At 47.7% G+C, this 17,397-nt stretch overlaps 1 protein-coding gene across 1 annotated transcript in view; it reads right to left on the bottom strand.

The window, feature by feature from the left end:
* The window catches only part of FRAS1 (Fraser extracellular matrix complex subunit 1), a gene marked incomplete at its 5' end in the record, with an annotated part of 267,939 nt that overhangs the window by 226,955 nt on the left and 23,587 nt on the right, over positions 1-17,397 (bottom strand). Inside the window, 4 exons of the mRNA XM_015407524.1 lie at positions 7,738-7,872; positions 11,699-11,842; positions 13,663-13,810; positions 16,903-16,992. Of these exons, the coding sequence (XP_015263010.1) occupies positions 7,738-7,872; positions 11,699-11,842; positions 13,663-13,810; positions 16,903-16,992 (517 nt within the window). The remainder of the gene's footprint in view (positions 1-7,737; positions 7,873-11,698; positions 11,843-13,662; positions 13,811-16,902; positions 16,993-17,397) is intronic.

Here is a 17,397-nt window from a genome sequence, read left to right as displayed (position 1 = left end):
AGTTCAGGACTGTGGTGCAGAATCTCTATTACTGGGAAAGAAACAAGCCCCCATTCATTAAAATGCTTGAATTTGGGTGCCACAACAAACTGATGTTAGATCGAAGATTTCCATGAAACCTGGACGGTTTCAGCTGTGGCGCCACGGGTAAGGGAAAGAAGTGTGCTGTCAAAATATAACAATGCATCTTGTCAGGAAGTATGTTCTAGTCTTAGGTCTACTGCAAAGGAGACCCCTTTCTGTAATCCCTTTCTTTACTAATACTGAGACGGCCTCTGAAAAGGATACTAGCTAGTTAGGGATGGGGTGTAGATATCAGTGAAGAAATATGTAGTTCCCTGTGTCCCTACATACGACCTTTTGTCACTCAAGGATTCCATGAATATTAAGTTACTGTTCCTTACAGATTTCCAATTTCCCCTTTGTAATGAAGTTATGGCTCTCTCAGAGAAATGCCTGTCAAGGAAGAAAGTTCCATAGCAAATTGCTTTACCCCAAGACCTTCATTCTGGAAAAAGCTTTGGCAGAGAAGATAGAGATGATTAAGAAAGCACGAACTGGAGCTTCTTGGTAAAACCTTACTGGATAAAATGACTCTCCCTTGATCTAAACATGCTCCACAATTCAAACTTTCCTTAGCTATCTGAAGTTAGTCCCTAGCTCTCCACAGGATTAATTTTTTCCATTCTTCACACTTAGCGCTTGAACAGTGACTTTGTCTTGTATGCATTATAATGATAGGTTTCTCTGTTGCGGAAGTGCACAGTGACAGGGCCCTAAGTTATCACAAAAGTTCTCCGCACAGTGACCTTCTATGCCAAACCACAGTGGAAGAATACAAAAACCTATTGGGCATAAATTACACCATTTGTAACATTCTACACAGTCATTTCTGGAAGCTGTCATAGATATATTGTTGTAGTATGCTGGATCGTTACCACAGTGGTAATAATGAGTGAACGCAGAAAGCTATACGCAGGGTCTTTTCACTGGTGGCACCCAGGCTATGGAATTTCCTCAGAGATGTTCACAGGGTGACCACCCTTCTCCCCTGCTGGGGGCAAATTAAAGCCATCATTTGGTTAAATGACTGGGCAGGAAAGGGTATAAAACTTCCCATTTTACACTTGTTTTATTTGCCGTTTTAATTGTGGTAACTGTCATTTTATCATTTTAAGCTTTTTTTTTTACTAGCCATTCTATGGACTTTTAATAAAAAAAGAGGCATATAAATATATCATCCTCTTTTTTAAAAAAAATATATAAATGACTCCAAATTTTGATTCAAATGTTTCTCAGGGAGAGGAGCCTCTGCTGGAGTTTGATACAGAAGCAGTGGAGGGAGCCCAGAGCTACCAAGATCCCTGGTGGCCAATGGAAACAACGGCACCCAGCACTCGGCGTCCGTCGACGGTGGAGGCAGAGCGACGGAGAAGCGCACGGCAGCGTGAGCAGCGCAGGCACAGCAGAGCCGGACACGGACAGAGCTGAGCCGGGGCTACCGCGGGCTGTGCACCAGAAGATCAACGCCGGGAAAGGACTGACCGCAGATGCGCGCTGACCCAGTGGACCGCTGAGGAGAGCCGAGAACAGCGAACCCATTCGAGTGCTGGTAGGCAGCCCCACCCCTCAAAAAATGTGGCCATAGAATTAGGAGCAAAAATCTGTGCTTGCAGCACAACTGTAAACCGCTCTGAGACCTCCGGGTCTGAGCGGTATAGAAGCCGAATGTTAAATAAATAAAAATAATAATAATAAAGATCGGAGGGCGGGGTGGGGCTTCCAGGGGCCCCTGTGAATTATGTTCTCTGAACTCCCAGCTTTCATTAAAAAAAAAGTAAGTTTCTATCCCTTTCCATTGCAGAGATATGCCTTTCCACTTCTATCTCCATAACGGAAAGGGTCAGAGACGAAGGCCTATTATGCACAGGTATTTTCCCTTGCTTTCACCACACATGTCCATCAGGTTATCTTTGTCATTCTCCACTGATTTTCCTTCTTTCAGCACTTTGGCCCCGTTCACATGCCGAATTTGCCGCGGGAGAGCCACGAATGCTGGGCGGATTTTCAGGGTGCGATCACACCGCAACATCTGGCAAGCGTAGCGCACCCGTGGCCAACCCGTGGCGTGCCGCTGAAGCTGTGCGGTTAAAAAGCATCTCAACAAATGTACTAGCAAATGGTTTGCCACGAGCTACCGACGGAATCGTTCCGTGTGATCGCACCAGCATGCGGCTTTCCCCCGGCTGTCTTCCTTGATGCGCACGTGCTGACGGCCAAAACATCGCATCTGATCGCGTTCTGGTGGGTCTAATTGCGTCAGCGCAAAGAGTCCCCCCCCCCCGCGTTATCTGGCCCTCATGACCGAGGCCTTAGTTCACTTTCTGGCTGCTGTTCCCTCGAGTTTTCTGAGAGTGCTTTTGTGCTGATTTTCCCCTGGTTTCGCCTCCAAGTCAAAGGTAATTCAAAAGAGTAGAGATTCCCTCAGATTTCTTCTGCCCTTTTGCTGCCCCTCCTCTGCCCACATCAAGGTTGTTCCAACCACTCTGCTCCTCCTGCCATCCCCCCCCTTCATCGGTGTACAAGCTCCATTTCCCCCTTTTCATTTTAAACTTTTTGACAAGTGGCAAGAGTCTAACGATACGATACTATCGCTAGTCTCGGATCGCAGAATTAAAAAAAATTAAAATGAAGAGCTAGATTTGAGTCCTATAGCACCTCAGAAACCTGATACCTGAAAAGGGGAGTTTTGACTGTCAAAAGCTCATAACCTGAAAACCTTCTTGGTCTCTAAGGTGCTATGAGACTTGAATCTAGGTCTTCCACTGCAGACCAACAAAACTAACCCCGTGAAACTTTTACAGCCAAGGAATTACGGAGGAAGATTGATAGTTTCACTTCATTCGTCGTAGTTTATTCTGAGGCAATTGGTGTCTCATCTGTATTTAAATTCCAGTGCACTTCACTATTCTGCCTGGGTCCTTTGGACTGCGATGTGACGCAGTCGTCCGCTCCCACCCCACCCCTGCACCGAGCCAAGGCCCTGCACATCTGCCCCCAAAGTCCACCCCTGATGGCACCACTGCTCTTGCGTGTGGATGTGAGTTAAAACTCTCCCACCACCACAGGGGCCATTACAAATAAGTGTTTTCCCATGTGATTGCATGCATCACATGGAGAGTCACCGCCCAAAAAATGGTCCTTTGTATGCAGTATTTCACAAGGAGGGGGGATGTCATTTTTCTTCCTGCTTGTGCATCAAGCCTCCCCACTGCCACTGTAATGTATCCAGTCCAGACAAGTCCAGACAAGTCCAGAGACAAACGCCGAGCTTCGCTCCAAGAGACAATGGACTACGCGGGTCCTAGCCCGCTCCAATCAGGGGGCTAGGTTCCCGGCCGAGAGCCTATGGGACTCTCGGCCACTGTAAATAACCTATAGGGAAGCAGGGGTGTGTTTTGGGTGGCGGTTTCTCGGGGGATATAAGCTGGCCTGCGAGCCGGCCACAGTTGTCTTGTTCCGGATAGAATAAAGTACGCTTTGCTGAAATCACTCTCCGTTTGCGTACTTTTCAGCCACCCAAAGCCCCATGTGGTAAGGAAAGTGGGAAACAACGGAGTTACGAACGAATGCCGAAACCCAAAGCTTTCTCCACAGGTTTTGTTTTTATGCAGAAAAGTGAAGCCAGGCAGAACTAAAGCAAATTGCTTGAAATCCCCAGAGGGAACGCGGAAGAAATTTTCCCAGCCACTTTCTCCCCACCGATACGCATGAGCGCGAATGTGGATGAAATGCACGATGAGTGAGCTGCGAAACCAGTAATAATAACATGAAACAAATAGCCATGATCAACTGCAGCGGCCTCGCCAATTAGGAACACCAAAGGTAGGCTGAGGAGGGGAAAGAAAGACAAGGAACACAGGCAGGGGATATGGCATATGGCTCCACTGTGTGGAAAGGACTATCTTTTCAGGGCTGTGTCTTTTTCTGCATATTTATTTATTTATTTATTTATTTATTTATTTATTTACTGCCTACCGGCACCCTGGTGGAGGCTTGGTGTCATTCTTTTTCAGCTCGGCTCCTTTTTCCCGGCTGAGATGTTCTGGTGCTTTTAGGCAGACAGGCGGATGGGTTACCAGCGGCGTCCTCCTCGGCCCGACTGCGTCCTTCTGGCTCCGCGCGCCTCTGGATGACGTCACCGCGCCTCCGTCCTCCGCCGACGACAGCCGCCCTGCTCTTTCCATTGCTGGCCACCAGGGATCAGTCCCCCTCTGGCTCTGCTGCCGTCGCTCGCCGCCTTCCGCGCCATGCCGCCACCTCCTCCGATCTTCTGCTGCCGCCGCTGTTCTACTGCAGCCGCCATTGCCGTCGCCGTCATCGCAGCCGCTGCTCTCCACACACCTCCGCAGGGAGGTGGGTGCCCCCCACCCTACTAAGGGTGGGTTCCCATTTATCTACTCGCCGTTAGGTAGTTACTTGGCTTTCGAACCGCTGGATGGGCAGGAGCTAAGACTTAAGGGTCGAGAGCTCACCTCGACCGCGGTGGGGCTCGAACAGGTGCTCGAGCTGTTGTTAATGCAGGCGTTATACTGCCTGCGCCACCGCCATATCCTTTGCTCCTCTTTGTACGGCCTCAAAACTGGGGCTTTGTACTGAGTTTCACATTCCAAGAATCCCAGTATTCAATTTGCAAATCTCACCAGATTTCTAGTCCTCGGAGGAAACATAAAACTTAAACACATGAAAGGTATTTCCTGCGGGAGTTTCAGCATCAACTAGTTTTGCTAGAAGACTGGGCATACATCTCCCGCGCTGCTAACTGCTAACTAGCAAGCCCCATTTTCAGCATGTCAACAGTGCAATCCTAACAGGGCTGCCATTTTCCCACCGGAGGTAAAGGGTTCCCTGCCTCTGTCTCCTGTTTCCCACCGCCACTCCTGGGGCCGACGGGAGAAAAATAATGTCAAATAAAAGCCGAGTTTGGTAAACCTCCTTTCTCTTTCATTAGCAGAAACCCAGGTTCAATCCAACCCCCTAAATTTTTCTAGTGGAATATCAGTGCTTGTAGACCACTGGAAATTGAAGAAGAGAGAAGAGAAGAGATTGGATTTATATCCTTCCCTTCACTACCCAAAGGAGTCTCAGAGCGGCTTACAAACTCCTTTCCCTTCCCCTCCCCACAACAGACACCCTGGGAGGTAAAAGAAGAAGAAGAAGAGATTGAGTTTATACCCCGCCCTTCACTACCCAAAGGAGTCTCAGAGTGGCTTACAAACTCATTTCCCTTCCCCTCCCCACCACAGATACCCTGTGAGGTAGAAGAAGAAGAGATTGGATTTATACCCCGCCCTTCACTACCCAAAGGTGTCTCAGAGCGGCTTACAAACTCCTTTCCCTTCCCCTCCCCACCACAGACACCCTGTGAGGTAGAAGAAGAAGAAGAAGAGATTGGATTTATACCCCGCCCTTCACTACCCAAAGGAGTCTCAGAGTGGCTTACAAACTCCTTTCCCTTCCCCTCCCCAAAACAGACACCCTGTGAGGTAAAAGAAGAAGAAGAGGAGATTGGATTTATACCCCGCCCTTCACTACCTGAAGGAGTCACTACAAACTCCTTTCCCTTCCCCTCCCCACAACAGACACCCTGTGAGGTAAAAGAAGAAGAAGAGGAGATTGGATTTATACCCCGCCCTTCATTACCCAAAGGTGTCTCCGAGCGGCTTACAAGCTCCTTTCCCTTCCCTTCCCCATAACAGACACCCTGTGAGGTAGGCAGGGCTGAAGAGAGCTCTTTCCAGAACTGTCCTTGAGAGAACAGCTCTGACAGAACTGTGGCTTGCCCAAGGTCACCCAGCAGTGGATGTGGGGAATCAAACCTGGTTCTCCCAGATTAGAGTCCGCACACTTAACCACTACGCCAAACTGGCTCTCTTATGAGCAGGACAAAAGCACAGATATTTAAGAGAATGCACAACTACCATACCCTCATCTGGATGGCACAGGCTAGCCCAATCAGGGTCAGATGGGTCAGTCCTGGTGAGTAGTTGGATGGGAGACCACTGAGGAAGCCCAGGGTTGCTACGCAGAGGCAAGCAATGGCAAAGCCACCTCTGAATGCCTCTTGCCTTGAACACCCTTTGGGGTCACCATAAGTCAGCCATGACTTGATGGCACTTCCCACCACCACGACAACTATGATGGAACAGAAGTACATTGCGGTTTCTGTGGTGTGACCAAATGTATTTCATGAATGTGCGTAGCCTAACTCTTTGTTAAATTTGGCTTCTATTTACAGTAACAATACCATTAATGGGAAAATGCATTATACAACAGACAAAGTAGATAAAAGTAGACTGGGCTGGTTTTCCAATACTTTCTGTCCCTGTCCCTCTTCCACACCCTGCCCAGGCTAAACCGTTTGTCTTTACACCATCCCCTCCCTCTGTTCTTGACTCCCAGTCCCTGCCAAACCAGATTTCCACATTCTTAGGGTACTGGAATCACAGAAAGAAAACTAATATATAAATTACTGCCTCTGAAAGTGTGCCCTTTCTTGCCGATGCCTCTATTCCTAGGATTTAGGCCTTCTCAGCAAAGAACTACTTGAATACGGCAATTTGTACAAACATGACCTTTTGACAAGATCCATTAACTACGAAAATGGCACATGCCAAAAAGAACGGCTGATGGAGAATTCTCTCTCTGTCTCAAACACGCACGCACATTTTTCAGTGTGGCTAAATACAGCCGTAACTGGATAATCTGAACACATAAAACTCTGGATCATTGTCTGTTATTCCATCTGGCCGCTTTGTGTTCATTCTAGCACAGCTTATTCAGATTCTTCACGTATTCCGTTCTGTTTCGTTTTAATTGTGGCAACTGACCTCCGAGCAATGTGGCAGGAATCAAAATCATCGTGGTTTCCTTTCTTTGTTAAAAATAACTTATTCTTTTGTATAAGCCTTTGATGACTACTGGTATTGGGGGGGCAGAGTGGCTATTGCAAATGATCCATCCCTTTCTAATTACATCGTATACAAACAGTCATTGAAAGATTCAGGGATTAACTGGGATTCAAACTCCATTCCACCTCTAACATGCCACCCAGAGGTCATTTCGGGGGGGATCTCGGGGGATCGCAGTTCCCCCAGGTGAGGTGCGGGGGGCGGGGCACACGATGAAGCCCCGCCCCCCGCTTCCGGCCACCCCGCTTCCGGCCCTCATTTAGCCAGGAGGAGGCAGGAGAAGAGGGAGGGTAAGTTGCTTCCTCCCCGCCTCTCCCCACCCCTGCCTGCCTTGGGCCAGGGAGGGCCTTGGCGGGGCTTCCTCGCACTCCTGCCGGCCTTCCAGGTCCACCGCCGGGCCCCTGATGTCAGTGGGTGTGGCATATGCTAATGAGTTATGCCAATTAGTTCCCCTAGCTCTTTTTCTACGAAACGACCCCTGATTGCCACCTAACGTTGACTCACACTGGCAGGACGTACTAGACTGTAAGGAATTTATGCGGCAGTTTTTACTATCAGAAGCTAAACATGCTTCTGAAATTCAGCTGACTTGCAAAGCATACGATACCATCCCATCAACTATTATAATAAAAATAACATGACCTTAATATTGCACCATGAACACTAGACTGATTTCAGTATTGGAATGTTTTTCTTCTGTTTCCAGCTTCCTTCCCTTCAGTTGAGTTCTAGTTCATATTAGCAGAGGCAGACAGACAGATATTACCTGAACACTGAAGGAGTCCTGGGAAGAACCCTTCCCCACACGATTCCACACACTGGCCATTCTTCAGCAGCTGTGAGTCTTGACATGAAGTGCACGTGTACGCATGGGTGCAGGTGGAGCACGTGTTCTTGCAGGCTGTTCAAAGCGGGAGAAATAGCAAAGAGTGATTATCTGAAATGAGGATCAGCGACTAGTGGCCCTTGCGTCAAATACAGTCCTTTTAGGGAGATCTGAATTTTATGCACAAACTAAGAAAGCTATCATTCAGGCCTTCAGATTATGAGGAGTTTCAAATACAAAAATAATCACTAAAATAACTAAAATTATCATTTTTGAGAATGCCATGGCACACTTAAACGACATCACTTACAGCATCAGGATGACTTAATCAGGCCCTGCTCTTAGGAGTACTATCTAGCCCATAGTTGCTAAGCCATAGCCAAGAGGGTTGGCTGGAAGCAGTGTTACCTCTAAACTGAGTTAATGTGAGCTAGCTCACAGTTTTTTAGCCTCAGGCTCACACATTTTTGTCTTAGCACAGGAGGGAGGGCTCCACATAGGGATCCCAAGTCCCCCCGAGGGGCGGGGAAACCCCCACCCCAGATGCCCGTTCCCCGGCGGCGGCAGATCAGGCCCCGGGGGGAACTCCACCCCGACATGTGCATCACCCGGAAGTGATGCGGACACGCCGGGCACACTGGGGACGGGGCCACGGCCATACAAGGAAAAACTCTATGGTTTTCCCTTGTATGGCCGTGGCCCCACCCCCAGCGTGCCTGGCGTCCTCCCGTCACTTCCGAGTGACGTGCATGTGGCACATGAGACGTCGGCCGGAAGCCCCCCACTCTCAGCGAAGACAGACTTGGCAACCCTAGCTCCACAGCAAACTAATCTATGCAGCAGCCAAACCACTCGCTCACAACTTGAATGCCGGCAGCTCACAAAGTAGAATTTTTGCTCACAAGACTGCAAAAGCTTAGAGAGAGCATTGGCTGGAAGAAGCAGTGATGGTGGCCGGGGGAATTGGTAACAACCCAGCTTTCAGGAGATGTACTGTTCTGACTCAGCACCCCTCCACTCTCTCCTCAGTGTAGCCATAAAGCAAGATTACTTGCTGGTATGACAGATCTAAAAGCACTGTATAAAGATCAACAACGCTGGAGAAAGTCTACACTAGGTACATAAATTGGCTAGAGGGCTGCAGACATGGCTATGGGGGGGCATGATGGTGGCTGCAGCTTCATGTCACTGCGTGTAAAAAAAAAACATTAGTAACATAGGTAGCTCTAGGAATTGCTAGGAGGTCTATGGTAAAACCATAGAGCTTCCGGTGATACCTAGAACTACCCTATGTCACTTTCAGTTTCTTACCAGAACACATGCGATGGCTTTATTTTTTTATTTTTCTCCTGCTGCAACTCAGATCAATGGGAAGGGAAGCAGGGAATTCCACACTCTGTCTGTGAGCTGGGCAGCCAATTTAATGAGAACAAAAGCATCCCTGTTGCCAAGAAGCACACACTTAAGATATATGGAACAGGACCCTGGATGTGTTCTGAAAAGGACACATCTTCTGTAGGTGCAGCAACAAGAAATTGTTCAAGACTAGCCGCTGCTGAAGCTCAGCTCCTGTTGTCCATTTTCACACAGATTCCTTTGCAGGAGCGCTCCTTCGTATGTGAATACTGAGATCACGGAGCAAGACAGAACCTCATAAGTAATATATAAGGAAGCAGATGTGTGTGAAGGGAGTGATGTTCCTAGTAGCTTCACTGCTGCCAATATATACTGATGAGATTAATCCAGATCTGTCATCTTCACTCAGATTAATCATACTCTGTAAGACAAAGTGTCCCTCTTACCACCTTGTGCTTTTGGCAACCTCCTCCAACATACAAGGAAGAAGGTCTGATTTAAATTTGATCTCGCTGGAGGACAGAAGCCCAGTTTAATGAGATGCTGTGCTACTGCAAAGCCCCCCAGGTAAGTACTTCTGCCTCTACCAGCACCATCAAGCCTAAGAAATTCAGATCAAACCAAAGGTTAGGATTGCCAGCATGTGGCTGGAAGAAGGCAGGAGACTCACCAGTCGGCTGGAAGCCATGGCTGACAACATAGTGACATCACTGGTGGCCAGTTTTCCCTGGAAGCCGAGTTAGTGTGAGCTAGCTCACAGTATTTTAGCCTCCAGCTCATGCATTTTTGTCTTAGGTCAGGAAGGACGGCTCCAAAGCCAACTAATTCAGAGCCAGTTTGGTGTAGTGGTTGAGTGCGTGGACTCTAATCTGGGAGAGCCGGGTTTGATTCCCCACTCCTCCACTTGCACCTGGCTGGATGGCCTTGGGCAAGCCGTAGCTCTGATAAGAGCTGTTCTTGAAAAAGAGCAGTTTCTGTCAGAGCTCTCTGAGCCCCACCTACCTCACAGGGTGTCTGTTGTGGGGAGGGGAAGGGAAAGGAGTTTGTAAGCCGCTCTGAGACACCTTTGGGTAGTGAAGGGCGGGGTATAAATCCAATCTCTTCTTCTTCTTCTTCTTCTAATTTATGCAGTAGCCAAATCACTCGCTCACAACTTAATGTCAGGAGCTCACGAAGTAGAATTTTTGCTCACAAGACTCCATAGCTTAGAGGGAGCACTGCTGGTGACATGACTGTGAGCGACATCTTCGTGTTGCAGGTGACACTCTAGCATCCAGCCAAATCTCTATAGTTCAATCATAGAGTTTTGGGCCAAATGGTACAGCGTCACTGGTGATACAACGACAACACTTCCAGTTGCTTTTTTAAAAAGGTAGGCAAAAAGCCGATGGTGCAAATGAAGAAAAATATTCTATTACTCAGGTAAAAATGGGGAATTCTTTACTTTAATCATAAAATAGTCTTTACTTGGGAAATTTCTTCACCTGAATAATAAAAAATATTCATTGGTGGGAATTTTTTTTACCTAAATAATAAAATATTCTGGTTTTGCACCATTGGCTTTTTGCCTGGTTTTTATCCCTGTGATTGGTGCAGCCGCCTTGCTTTCTCCGTGCCTGTGTAACCAGAAGGGAAATTATCATGTCACACTGGCATCATTGATTCTCCCCTTTTTACATTTGGCAAAGCACCAGGAGACGCTTCAGCAGGCATCACGGTGCCCACAAAGGGCACCACGCTGGGCACCCCTGCCGAAAGTCCATCTAATAGTCCATCCATAAAACAAAACTTCACTGAATCCTTCCAGAGGCTATCCTGCCAGCAGAGCGGTAATGCATATCATGTAGTGGTTAGTGTCTCAGACTAGGCTCTGGGAGACCCAGGTTCAAATCTCCACTCTCTCATGGAAGCCTGGCTGGGTGACTCTCAGGGTTGCTGCAGGATCAAATGGAGGAAGGAAGAACCATGTAAGCTGCTTTGGGTCCCCATTGGGGAGAAATGCAGGGGGGAGGAGGAGGAGGAGAAAGAGAAGAAGGAGAAGAAAGAGAAGGAGGAGGAGGAGGAGAAGAAAGAGAAGAAAGAGAAGAAAGAGAAGGAGAAGAAGGAGAAGAGGAGGAGGAGGAGGAGGAGGAGACTGGATTCATACCCCGCCCTTCACTTGGAGTCTCAGAGTGGCTTACAATCTCCTTTCCCTTCCCCTCCCCACAACAGACACCCTGTGAGGTAGGTGGGGCTGAGAGAACTCTTTCCAGAGCTGTCCTTGAGAGAACAGCTCTGACATAACTATGGTTTGCCCGAGGTCATCCAGTAGCTGCAAGTGGAGGAGCGGGGAATCAAACCCAGTTCTCCCAGATTAGAGTCTGCGCACTTAACCACTACACCAAACTGGCTCTCTATAAACAAAGGAAGATTTTTTGTACCCCTAAGCAATTCTCAGACTGGATTTCTTTATATTTCTAAGAGATATCTTGCCCAAACCAGAAAACCCTAAGCACCAAGAAAGGAAACTTCCGACGTCACGAAGAAAGCACCAGGCAACCCTTACCTAAGCAAAGCCCAGAATCCTGATAGTATCCAGACCCGCAACTGGCCACACAGCGTCCGTTCTGCAGGAATTTGCTCGTATCATGGCAGGCGTCACAGCGATCGAAAGCCTGTGAGCAGGTCAGACAGTCTGCGTGGCAATGCCCTGGCATCAGGAACAGACAAGACTCAGTTTCGGTATGCGTGAGCAAGTATGTACCCAATGCGTATTGTCCTGCTCAATGCTAGCAAAACACGTCCTGCAGCAGTAGTTTTCCAGTGGCATTCCTCCGGGATCCTTTAAGAGCGAATGGGTCTTACATGATCGGAAAATCAGTAGCAGAGCATGAGCTTAGCCTGCCGTATCAATCTTCCTCTAAAAGTCAGTTTCAGGGAGGATGGCGGACAACATCCGGGCCAGCAATGGTGTGGGCCAGCCTTATGTGGCTCTGTGGCAACACACTTTGCTTTATCAGTTGTTGTAGATTTCCCAAGCTGTATGGCTGTGGTCTTGGCAATGTCAGGTACTGACGTCAGGTCCTACAATGCCAAGGCCATGGCCATACAGCCCGGAAAATCTACAACAACTAATGAACTCCGGCCATGAAAGACTTCCACAACATACACTTTGCTTTGCTTGTGAGTCGGCCTTCTGGGATTGCCAGACTTCAAGTGACAGCTGGAGATCTCCCGCTGTTACAGCTGATCTCCAGGCGACCAAGATCCCCCCAGGATAAAATGGCTGCTTTGGAGGGTGGAATGTAAGGCATTATACTCAGCTGAGGTCCCTCCCCTCCCCAAACCCCACCCTGCCTAGGCTCCCCCCCCCCCCAATCTCCAGGTATTTTCCACCCCAAAACTGGTCTTTCTCAGGTTCAAGGAGGCCCACTGATGGAAGAAGCTGACTGGCAATTTTACCTTGGCTCCCCTGTCCACTTAGGGTTGCCAGTCCCCAGTTGGTGGTGGAGGGGGGGGTCCCCTGGTTTTGTGGGCTCCTGGCCACTGCCAGCCGGCTGGCCAGTGGGAGGAAATCCTCTCCAACAGCAACATGGAGCGATGTGTCTATGTCACCCGGAAGTTACATAGGCACGTTCGGCGACGCTCTGGTTTATGGGCAAAATTCTATGGTTTGAAGGCAATTTTACTATAGAGTTTTGTCCCAAAACCAGACTGTCGCCCCCTGATGTGCCTACATCCCTTCCAGGTGACATAAGTGTTGGAAATATGTGTGTTGCAAGGTCTAAAGTCAGTCATTATAGGGTTGATGTGCTTACCTTGTGCGCTATTGTTTAGACTGACCTGGAAGGGAACCTGTCACTAAGTCAATGTGAAGAAAGCCTGGGAAACTGAAGCCTATTTACTAACAATCATTGGTTAATGCATTCAGGTGATTTCCTTCTAGGGGTCAAGAAGAAAGGAAGTGTTTCCATTACTATCTGTGTCTGTTGTTGCAACCATGTAGTCTTAAGTGTTTGTTGTTTTGTAGAAATAAAGATTTTTACATAGAAAGAAAATGCCTCCTCTCCAGTGAACAAAGATCCATGGCAAACTCTGAATATCTAACTATTTTTACTTGTTTTCCAACAATAGGCACGGCGTGTGATGTCATTTCCAGTCACATCGGCACATCAGGGGCAACATTTCTGGCTCCTGGAGTGTCCCCCCATCCCCCCGCCAGCATCTTGAGAAAGGAGCTGGCAACTGTACGTCCACTCTGCCCTCCACCTTCTCCTCCCCACATTCCTATCATGGCCCCTGCTCCTACATATTGGAATTGGGGGGGGTGGGTGTTCCAGCAAGGCCAGGGTTTCTCCTAAGAACTTCTCCCTCACGTAACCCCACAGCCAAGCAGAAACTGTTAGTATAAACATTGAGGAGGATTTTTTTTTTTGTTAAATAGTTTATGAATGTTACACATCTCAGCCTCCAGGGATAAAATGGGTTAGCAATCCAGAGAAACAAAGAAGAGTTTAGTCATGCAGATACCTGGCTTGCACTGCGGGCAACATTCCCCAGGGACAGCTACTGGCACGCTGCCCAAGGGGCAAGTTGGACAAGATGCAGAATAGCAGACCACCTCGGTATCCCGGCACTGACATTCACGGCACAGACCTTCCTTCCATTTTTCACCACTCTGAACAGAAATACATGAAAGGCTGTGAGATTCTGCATTACTCCGGCATTACAGAGGTCTCTTCCAGTTGTTTAAATCTGGAAAGGAGGTATGTTTTCCCCACTTTCCACTTGTCAGTTGGAGCTCTTCCTGAAAGGCCGTGCGACGACCGCTCAGGTGCCACCGCCCAGTGTGAGTCACTGTCCTGGGCCAGCATCCCCCGGATGAAGGTCGTTCTTCCATTCTTCTATAAATTAATCCTATCCAGTGCAGTGACAGGACAGAAATTCCCACAATCAGTGCAGACTGATAAGAAAGATGCAAAGCCAGAGGACTGAACTGTACAGGGATAAAACAGGCAGCCCTCTCCCAGGAATGGATGCTTCGGGCTCACGGGAGACTTGAAAAATTTAATTAAATAATGTGCCGATGGCATGTAAACAGACTGGCCGGAGCACATTAATGTGTGTCAGAATACGGTTTAGGTGTTAGCACCACAGAGAGCCATAGAATAGATGGTGTAGCCTTGGCCCGCTTCAACGCTTTACCATCAGCTGTTCTGGAATGGAGATACACACATATCCCTCAGTCTCAATGTGTTTGCACTTGTCAATTAGACACAGTCGAAATAATTGACTATGTGTTACTGCATTGCCCTCTGTAGAGAGACATGCAGTCTCTATACATAACACTAATCATATCAAATTCTCCAGGCAGGCCTGATGGATTTTATAATTCCTTCCCCCTCTCAGATTGTTCTAAAGGCAGCCAAATGTTGTGCCTAGGAAGGTTTAAAAAGGACACGGCTGGTTAAGTATAAAGGAGGAAGAAGAGGAAGAAGAGGAAGGGGGAGGAGGAGATTGGATTTATACCTCGCCCTTCACTCTAGAGTCTCAGAGCGGCTTACAAACTCCTTTCCCTTCCCCTCCCCACAACAGACACCCTGTGAGGTAGGTGGGACTGAGAGAGCTCTTTCAAGGACTGTTCTTGAGAGAACAGCTCCGAGAGAACTTGTGACTGACCCAAGGTCATGCCAGCAGCTGCATGTGGAGCAGTGGGGAATCAAACCCAGTTCTCCCAGATAAGAGTCTGTGCTCTTAACTACTACACCAAACTGGCTCTCAAAAACACCTTCTGCTCCCACTGTAACGAACACCAAACCCTGGCCTCAACTCTAGTTTTGGAAAGGGATTTGCTGGCCACAGCAGCGAACACTTTGAGGCAGGCTGGGATGTTAAGACTTCAGACAACCCTCATCTGTTTCTCTTTCCTGTACTGATAACATCGTTAAGCCCCGTTCAGTTCTGTAAAGGCAGCAGCTAATGACATCGTGGCCAGATTAAGGAAAAGTCCTCCTGATATGTAATAAAATAGCAAATATTTAGAACACAAGAACACAAGAGAAGCCAATGTTAAATCAGACCAATGGCCCATCCAGTCCAACACTCTGTCGTCACACAGTGGCCAAAAATACCAGGTGCCATCAGGAGGTCCATCAGGGGGACCAGGACTCTACAAGCCCTCCCACTGTTGCCCCCCCCCCCCAGCACCAAGAATTCGGTACATCACTTGCCCCAGACCGAGAGCTCCTATCTATGCCTTGTGGCTAATAGCTACTGATGGACCTCTTTCACAGATTACATACAGATTAATTCTTGAATGATTCAGTCCCATTCTGGTAGAGGAAGTAATCAACAGAAAGCATCTCCAGAAGGTTTCAAAGAATCCTGGTGGTGCTTCTCCCAAGGACTGTATTTGCCATCCCGCTAGTTTTCTGCACGGCGCCTGTCCTAGCTATAGCTGAGGTTCATTACAGCCTGACGCACAGACAACCGGTTTGCGACAATCTTTCCTGACAAATCTCAGTTAGCTTTGGACAGGGACATGTCCACATCAGTGTTATTTTACAGCTCTCATCCCTGCCTCCTGAGATGTCAATGAGGAGGTTTTTTTTTCTGGCTTATGAAAATATCAGTAGTTGCCTGTAGTGGCACAGTCACTAGAATGAATAGAAAACTACCATTTTGTGGGGGAAGTCATCTCATAGATTAGCAGCCTGAACAGCCCAACTTAGAACTTGGAAACTGGGATCAGGCACGGTCAGTACTTGGATGGGAGACCACCAAGGAAGAATGGATTTGCTACGCAGAGGGAGACAATGGCAAACCACCTCTGCTCGTCTCTTGCCTGGAACACCCCATGGACAGGGTAGCCATAAGTTGCTTATGACTCCATGGCATATTCTTCTTCGGATGGTTCAGGCTTTGTCCAGATTTTCTGTTGCTAAGCACAGGGATTTTCCTACTTCCTTTTCCATCATCTTTTGCAGATAATCTTGAGATCTGTATACCTCTCTGATTTTTAGATTTTTAAAAAAGTATCTGCTAGGTATATCTGAGTATTACACCCTCTCTGCATATATTTAACACCCCTTTTTTGTTTGCGATTTTGCTCCGTTTTTTGTTTTTTTTTAACAGTCTTTCTGCTTCTCCAGGTTATTCTTTGGTGCCGCTAACAGATGAGGTTTGCTGGTTTCTTTTTTTTTTATTAATTAACTGTTCTTTTATTGAAGGACATGGTTGATTTCATTATGTAAGCTGACCTGAGATCTATGTCGGTTGAGGGGCAGGGTATAAACATTGCAAATACATCATATCAACAAGTAATGGCCTTTGGATCAAACCTGAGTTTTCCCCAGGCGCTGCCCACACATTTCCAAGCTTCCCTTTGAAGGCTTAAGGGCAAGAAACTTGTGTCTACTGACATGAAAAGTGGAGACGTTCAGAATAAAGAATACCCAATGTTACACGGGCAGAATACCAAAACGCCCGCCTGTGGTCTTTGGAAAACAGAATTGCAAAAATAGTTCGGTGTAATTTATTCTCCGTTTCCCTTTCATTTGGGGATTGAAAAATGACTCTTATGATGCGGCAATTGACATTAGAACATGTTTCCCCTCCTAAGATGCAGCACCGGCGCATGCTTTAAATAACATTTCTTGATCATTCCTTCATAAAAATCCATCAAGTCGTATTCTTTAGAGAAATGTACTTCTCCAAACCATCGCGCGCACCCTGATGGGTCTACGTGCTCGGAATTATCGGGCTACTTACATCTTTGGTATGTTCTTTGTAAACACAGGGGCCACCTCTTGAAATACATTCAGGACAGCACTTGCCTTCTAAATGAATTAATTCTTCACCCTGTGGAGAAAGAGGCACCGGCAGCAAGATATGGGGAATTAGCATTTCTCAACGATAGCAGGCAGAAGACAGTGGGAGTCGGGCCATTTCTGCTGGAATGCATACTTCATGATCCTGTTTCCCCCTTATCTTTCCCACAGCCCATTCCATCAGTTTTCATTCTTTTCCCAAAAGATACTTGCTTAAATAGCATTGTGACTGTAGAGCAAGCCCCCAAATTGTCCTTGAAACCATAGGCAACTGGCACAAGCCTCAGCTATGGGGGGAGGGGGGTGTTTGCAGATCCAGTTTCAGGGGCCAAATTCCTTCTGCATGGCTGTTGCGACTGGCACATTTGACACTTCGATATACATAAGAACATAAGAGAAGCCAATGTTGGATCAGGCCAATTGCCCATCTAGTCCA

Source organism: Gekko japonicus, unplaced genomic scaffold (genome assembly GCF_001447785.1).
Source record: "Gekko japonicus isolate JY-2015 unplaced genomic scaffold, Gekko_japonicus_V1.1 scaffold926, whole genome shotgun sequence".
Taxonomy (NCBI): domain Eukaryota; kingdom Metazoa; phylum Chordata; class Lepidosauria; order Squamata; family Gekkonidae; genus Gekko; species Gekko japonicus.
The sequence above is the reverse complement of the archived record's forward strand: the minus strand, read 5'-3'. Positions and strand labels throughout refer to the sequence as shown.